The 7950-nt window shown below is 36.9% G+C and overlaps 1 protein-coding gene across 5 annotated transcripts in view; it reads right to left on the minus strand.

Moving 5' to 3' along the window:
• The window catches only part of ikzf2 (IKAROS family zinc finger 2), an 18486-nt gene that overhangs the window by 9346 nt on the left and 1190 nt on the right, over nucleotides 1–7950 (minus strand). Inside the window, exons 1-3 of one of the 5 annotated variants that reach the window (XM_024287333.2) lie at nucleotides 7826–7950; nucleotides 6539–6585; nucleotides 1761–1862 (exon numbers count right to left, since the gene is read on the minus strand). In XM_024287333.2, the coding sequence (XP_024143101.1) occupies nucleotides 1761–1862; nucleotides 6539–6572 (136 nt within the window). In that variant the 5' untranslated portion in view covers nucleotides 6573–6585; nucleotides 7826–7950. Of the gene's footprint in view, nucleotides 1–1760; nucleotides 1863–6538 lie in introns of all 5 variants that reach the window. The other 4 variants (XM_024287334.2, XM_024287335.2, XM_036209636.1 and 1 more) reach the window with 4 other exon arrangements.

The following is a 7950-nucleotide window of genomic DNA, read 5'->3' on the forward strand; positions in this document are numbered from 1 at the left end:
CATGTGAGGTACTTATTCTGCATGTAAAGATTTATTTTTATTTCAAAGATGGCTAATTTTAATGGAGAAGGTGACAATTTCATCACAACTGGGCTGTTCTATTGTCAGCCAACCACTTCTTACAGCACGTTTAATCATAAAAATGCCATTTTTTTTCACAAAATGATTAATCTCTTTGCTTTAATGGTGCTGTAACTACTCAAATTTTAAAAAATAAAATAAAATACAAAAATGAATAAAATCAACAACTTAGGATTCACTGAAGCAACTCAGGGCATCAAGTCAAGAACATTTTTAAATTATAGCAAAACTTAGTTTCTCCATGTCTTAAATGTCTCAAAAAATGTGACAAAAACATTCTTTTTGGTAGTTTTTCTAAATGAATTAATGTATGTAAAAGAGACCTTACATAATATATTAAAAAAAAAACAAAATAAAAGGAAAAAAGAAAACCTGTTCATTCTCCAAGAACAACTGGCTCATCCTGACGATCCAGTTTTGGGAATAACAGGGTCGGGAATCACGGAAAATGTGGTTATTGTTTCATAAACCCCCTCTTATGCTGCATTTGACAAGTGTAGTCTCTGGCTTTATTGCCGCCCTCGTCTAACCCAAAGAGCTCAGTAAACACATGTGGAAACGTCTCTCTTTTAATAGATTTATAAGCAGCATGTCATTAACGATGCTCTATTTGACAAACTGCGGCTGTGAGCTTTCATTGTACAGAGGAACACTTATCCCGATATCCAAGTTGAAAACGAGCCTCGTCTTTGACAGCTGTATCCTGGCAACACGAACAGACCTAAACGTCCTTGTAGCTCAGCTCTGTGCATCTTTACATCTGCCTCTGCGGTGGCAGAGTGGAAGGTAGGAATTAGTAAGGTAGAGATATGTCTGACTATTGGTTATTGGTGAAAGAAAACATCAAGGAAAACAATTGTCCACTCCTAATCATCGTTCAATTACAGGTCAATTTATCAGAGTTTCCCACAATCCCCTGAAAACAACAGGAAACAATCAGAATTGTTTCGACGGCGGTGTTCAAACGCCAGCTGAGATTGTGCTGCCTCTCATGCAACAGTCTCTCATGCAGTCCAAAGACTGAAATGTAACTCTTATTTTCTATTTACACTAACTTGTGTTCACCTTTTCTTCAGGTTTGCAAGTACAGACAATCATTTTTTTTTTTTAAACAGATTGTAACCCTTCTGTTGTGACATGATCCGGCACAAAAAATGTTAAGGAACCTCCACAAGTGCCTGCCTGCCTGCCTGCCTTTTGCTTTGGCTACAAGGAAGCGCTTTCTTTTTCGCCTAGTCTCACTTTATTTCCCTTTTTCTTGTAGTGCTGTATCACTCCGACATTACCACACACAAGTTGAGAGACTGGGATGGTCAAACTAATCATTCAGACCAACCACACTCATGTACAACATAGTAAAACATGTTTAGCAAAAGCTTTTATTGTGCTTTCACATTAGTTCTAAAATGTTCTGGAAGTACTTATTTATCCTAAAAATTCTGCTTAGTAGCTGCAGAGTTTCTGCATTCTGCAAATTAACACGCATGATGGCTGCAGATTATTAATTAGGTTGCAAAATATGCAACGTAATTGCACATCATATTAATTATGAACAATGAGAGAAGAGTTTAAAACAATGAAACTGAATCAGGAAAGGCATTACCCGATAAGGTTCCAATATTTTATTTTAACAAAATACAAACATGTGCAGACTGCATGTATACTTAATGAGCACTCACCACTGGGGGAATTAGGACCTGGAGGAGCAGTCTGTCCATTAGGTGCAGACATATCCACCAACATTCTTGAGTTCTCCTTACCAGGAGAGCATTGACCGTTACCTGGGAGACACGGAAACACGGCAATCTTTATTGTGCTGTACAGCATAATGATTCAAAAATCTCAAAATATGGGAAAAATACAAATCCAGTCCTGCTGCTTGTTTTGTGCAGGACCAAGGTGATGTAAAAAATGAAGAAACATGTGGAAACAATAGTTTTAAATGACAGTAAATTGGCTTAATTAATTGGATTTACTGTACATAGTAGCAAAAAAGGTCAATATCATGAAGACGGGGTGTAACTAAAACACAACTGTCTTCATGCATGGGATCCTGATGTCCAGCAAATGCAGATCAAATTGCATCCTCTCAGCAGCCTGTTCAGAGCTCAGGCTATGGATAGCCCAGTGTCCACACAGAGGGAGAGAAAACCAATCCCTTATCCCCTTACACTTCGGCCCCAGCAGGGTCACAAGAACAATAAAGTGGCAACAGGCAAACACTCCCTCTGACCCAGGTGTCAGATCCTTTAGGAACCACGCTGAGCCATCTATTGCTAAAACTCATATCTAACATAAAATTACATATTTCTCAAATGCAGAAAAAAACTAGAAAATCCTACATGAAAGCAACAAAAGAGTATAATTTAATAGTTTGTGCATGACAAACAACAATCCCTACAATCTCCAAATAAACGGATGTCTGTCTGACTCCAGCTCGTCGTGCCAGCTCATTTGACAACCACTTGTGTGGTGCTGTTCCGCTGCAGCGGCTGCCTCACTGAGTGGGGCTCACTGGGAGACTTTATCCATGATACAATCCCTGGGCCAGGGCTCAGGTTGCACAGGTTAGGGTTGGAGGAAATCTCAGGTGACCAGTTGTGGCTGTTTGGCAATGCTGTCTTGGAGACAGGATTGACCCAGATTTGTCATGACGGATTTTCCATTAACCCTCAGTAACAGATGCTGATAGATGTCAAGAAGCTAAATTGCTGAGCAATTTTAACCAATGGGTTTAGTTCTAAGTTTAAGCTAAAAGGCAATTGAAATGGAAAGGTCAGTTAGTTTTACGACTTATTTGAAATTTAGCAAAAGTTAAATATCTCAATCTTATTAAAATATATGGTTTTTTGTCCCATTTTGGAGCAATAGAATACATTGATCTCAGCAAAGCCACAAGTTTGGGTTTTCATGAGTTGAATCGAAGGTTTTGTGTTGGTGTCCTGCTTTTATCGAGTCAAACTGAAACCAAATGTGAGCCCAGAATATCAGCCCGATATGACTTGATGGGGAACAGGGACTTTGAGTAATACGCTAAATTGGGATGACTTTATGCGCCGACAAATGGAAAGGAACAAATGTGCACATATGAAACTCGTAGGAGTAATTATTGCTGACTTCACTGCTGACACCAAATGAGTATGTATGTGGCTTCGCAAGTTCAGCCAGTTGGGATTTTAAAAAAAAAAGGAGTTTTGAGTCTTCAAATATGTAAATAAAATCCAAAGTCTGAAAAGTTAAGAAAAAAAAACTGAAGAAACAAACTCATGTGGTTGTTTATGGTGTTAATGGCTCAAATAAAAAAAAAAAATCAACAGTTCTCTTAAGTACTGATGAGTGTCTCTTCCTAGACATGAAGTCGTTTTTGCTAGTGGACCACAAACATGCATATTACAACAGGTGTCCTACAAAATCTGCAGTTATTTTCCAATACATACCATCTGGGGATGACCCCAAAAGGGAGCGAAACCTGCCATGGTCCACCTCAAAAAGTGTTGGCCTATTAAAGAGGTCATATTAGGTTTTTGGGGTTTTCCCTCTTTCGTGTTTTCTCTTTTACAGCTTTAGTGCAAAACATCTGCAGTCGAGCAAAGCCTCAAAAGCAAAGTTCTTCTGTGGACTGCACAGGAATTGGAATAAAACTTTCTGACCATCGAGGGCAGTCTAAGAAAGAAGTTTTAAATAAGACAAACCAATCAAATAAAGAGTGAAAAACGGATATGAATACTGTCACATAAAAGCTTTCAGTGGATAACCTGCTTAGAGCAAAAATGTTTTCAGGTTAGGACCTCAAATTAACTATGTATGTGTGACTGTTTGTAATAATCTGAGATTACATCTCAAGTTTTTAGGAAAAATAGAGTCAAGTTTTTTAATTGAGTGTTTATGAAATGTGAGAGTTCATAAGAATAAATGTGAGGAAGAATAGTTCTAAATGTGTCAAAATATAATCGAATGTGTATTAGAGTAGCAGAAGTACGTGAGAAGGTGTTCCATCTTACAAACTAATGTGTCTGACATATAAAGAGGACCACGTCATAAACTTAAAATAAATATATAAATAAATAAATAAAAAATCCAAATTAAATTCCTTTCATTTACATGATGTGAAAAGTTTGTCTTTTTTTTTCTTCTCTTTTATGTTCGATAACACGATTGTAAGGTGATCAGAAATTGAAACTAGAAACGATGAGTACCATACAAACGCGTTCATTGTGGAGCTGAATGGCTCATACTACAACTTTGACTCACAGATACTGTTGATGGCTATTGAAAAAAATGGGTTCTTGAACCTACGGATGACGTGAAAATGAACTTTTTCAACCAGTTGTGTTCAGCGTCAACACAAACAATCTACTTCTATGGTTTTGTTGGATATTTTATGGTTTTGTAATTTAGGAATCTGTTTCAGCATTAGTGTTCTAACCCAACATGAGATGACTATATTTCTTCAAGGAAAAAAAGGGGGATTTTACATACATTTAAATTTTTCAATACTTTAGACTTCGGCTTCTATTAAAGATTTCTTCATTTTTGTTAATAATGATAATAATATTGACTCAAAAATTGTGGAGCCTCTCTGTAGCTCCGCCCCTGCATAAATCATACCATGGAATTTTCGGTTTGCTAAACCTTTTACTAAGCAGAAAAAACAAGTTCACTGGAGAACTTGTTTTCTATATAACAAAATAACTTAAAATAGTCTCAATTGTACAATGAATGATTCTCAAGCTTCTCAAATGTGAACATTTAAAGTGTTTCTGCAAAAATCTGAAAGTGTATTTAAACAAAACAAGCTTTTAAAGAAATCAAAAGACTTTTTTTAAGTATGACTGAATTAAGAAATTATTCATGCATTTAATCAGCTGATTGAACTTGGTGAAGGTCCATTACATTTTGTCAAAACGGTAAATGGTGTGTACTTGTATAACACATTTCTACCTTCCTTGAAGGCCCAAAGCGCTTTATAGTCACAGACCCATTCACCCATTCACACACACATTTACACACTGGTGGAGGCTCCACTGCCGTACACTGGCGCCAACCTTCCACCAGAGGCAATGTGGGGTTAAAGGACACTTCGATACATAGGCGGGCAAGGCGGAAATCAAACCTGCAATCTTCTGATAAGGAGTCGACCAGCCTACCGCTGCACCATGGCAGCCTAGACTTCATTGGTTGATTTCTGATGTGTGGTTTTAAGACTTCAACGTAACAACTGACTTTACAACGAGAAGTGATGAGACGGTACAACTGGCAAATCTCCTTCAACCAAAAACCAACAGACAGATTCTGATCTTGTGCTTATTAGATGAGCCAACACTGCCTGACTTGTTTAATACAAGATATTGAAGCTTGGTTAGTCATTTGTTCTGCAAGTAAGATAAATTGTTCATTCTTGGCCCATCAGAATTCATAAGCACAATATCTTAACGCACAATTGAGCAAGATCTAACAATCCTAACCGAGCTCATGAAGTTGTTCTTCTTTATTATGCATTAAGATTTTCAACTGAAGAGAGTTTTAAAACTTAAACATGTTAACGGGAGATTTTCGCCATTTTTGTAAATAAGTGAAAATATAGATGAAAATCTATAAGAGGACACGATATGATTATTTATGTAAATATAAAGCAGAATTTAATGGAGTAGTGAACAGAAATGCAGTTCTGGTGTGTTGCATAAATATAGGGAATTGTGTAATACCCAGTTTAAGTGATTGACCTACAACTTCAACACAGAAATACTTGGTATATCCGTGGAAATTACATTACAGGGGAGCATGGAAGAACGTAAAGTGTTCCATTTGCCAGAATATGTCAATTTTTCTGCACTGTCATTAAAAGCAATAATGTAGGTCAATGTTTCAAAGGAGAAAGAGCCTCCATTTCTCCTTCCACCTTCGCCTCTTGGCCCACCTGCCAAGTGTTCCAACAAACCCCCAATGGAGACGTAAAAGTCCCTGCTGATGTCATCAACATTGTTCTACCTGCTTCTGAAATATGCTCACCAAAATGTTTGGTGGGGGTTAGGGAGGAGATGCAGAGATCTTACCCAAAGGAAACCAACAAAGGGCAATGGAGCACCACAAAGTGCATATCCAGTGTATGCTGCATTCGACAGGATGTTGCTAATGCATCATTTTCTGTACCTTTAAGGGGTGAACAGGAAAAAGCTTGCATTGTGGGGAAAATCCCTTGAAATGTTTGTGTTGTGATTGCAAATATTTCCTCTTTTTCTTTTGCAGATTTTTTATCTCTTTTTGGTACATCAAATCTTTGGACAAATTGTGAAAATTCCTACCAGATTATAAAATGATACAGTATTAAACTGGATTATTATTTTTTTTTCCGGGGAACTAATTGCAATGGGATGCATTGTGTCATAAAACTTGATTTGTTGCATTTGTTTTCAAACCGTGGCATTCATGGTTAGTTGACAGTTAATTGAGAACTTACTTGCAGAATAGTCTTCAGAAGCCTCCATTTCCATTTTATTAGGAGTGCTGCAGAGCAAAAAAGGAAATATTACTGCCTATTCCGATTGATTTTATCATGTTTTTGTCTTGTTATGCATTTCTGCTTCATTCTATTTAATATTTTTTTTCAATACTTTAATATTTACACATTTCTATACAAGATTATATAATAAAACAACACCACACTGGGCTTTCAAACTCTTGTTCCTTAGAACGAGTGCCCGCAATAGCAGTAGGTTTGAGCCTTTTTAGAGAACCTGACGTCTGCTTCCAGCGAGCTACAATATTTTTTAGTTTCACATTCTCCACTTCACAAAAGGAAATAAAAATGCCTTCTACATTATAAAAGCAGTTAGAATGTTTTGCAGATAGTTTCTTTTTTGTTTTCTTACACAAAAAATTCGGATTTGTTTTTAATTGAGAAATATTTTGGGCACTTTTAGGCGACATGACTTCATCGTTTGATAAGAAAGCGTACAAAACGTGAACAATTATGCTTCAAGACACACAAGACACAAAATTTAAAAAAAAAAATAGAGAAATGTAGCAATAACTTTAATTTAGAAGGACTTAAATTTACAGACAAATGTTGGATTTTAAAACTATATTGACTTTCTAACTAGACATTGATGAAACGATCTTAATGGCATTTTATGGACCGTCCATGTTAGAGATCTGCACCTCTAATCAAAAGCCTAACCCAAAAAAAAACATTTATGTCTAAATGTTAGCTGACTATTTTTGTTAGCTGAAGATAAGACACATGACGTGCAGACTGGACAGGAAAAATGCTCTTTATCAGAAAGATGAGAGGCTGTCAGAGTGAGTATAGTCACAATAACATTTAAAGCTAAGCTTTGGCTTCCTTTAAAGCTTAACCCTTTAGAGGGAAAACACCCAAACATACCCCCCCTCTAAAAAAAGTTTTGCCAACTTTTGGTCAGACCTAGACAAAGATGGCTGGAGTCATTTGTTTTTCTTGGTATGAGTTCGTGTCATTTTGAGGGGGGAATTTGTACAGTAAAACAGCAAATAAAGTAGGTAAACAAGATGAATCAGATTCTAGTAAAGCTTATTTGATGGGAAAATCTACTTTAGAAGCCAGACAGCAATAAAGGTAACACAGCAAAAGTAAATCAAATTTAAAAAATAAAGTGTCTTCTCTGCGTAAAATCAGTCAGGGATGGATGGAGGGAGTGGCGAGCTTTCCCACCTCCCTTTCGGAAATAAATAAAAACATGAATAAATAAATATTTGTGTGTGTTACCTAGTCGTCCCGTCAAGTCTCACTTTGACATAAAATGTTCATAGATTTCCCAGGCCGGCATGAATTCGTACAAGTTCCAAGGAAGTTTTCGAGGAGACTGGAGGTGCGCATCTACCGCGCGCCAC

The sequence above is a fragment of the Oryzias melastigma genome, linkage group LG21, assembly GCF_002922805.2.
Source record: "Oryzias melastigma strain HK-1 linkage group LG21, ASM292280v2, whole genome shotgun sequence".
NCBI classification, from domain to species: Eukaryota; Metazoa; Chordata; class Actinopteri; order Beloniformes; family Adrianichthyidae; genus Oryzias; species Oryzias melastigma.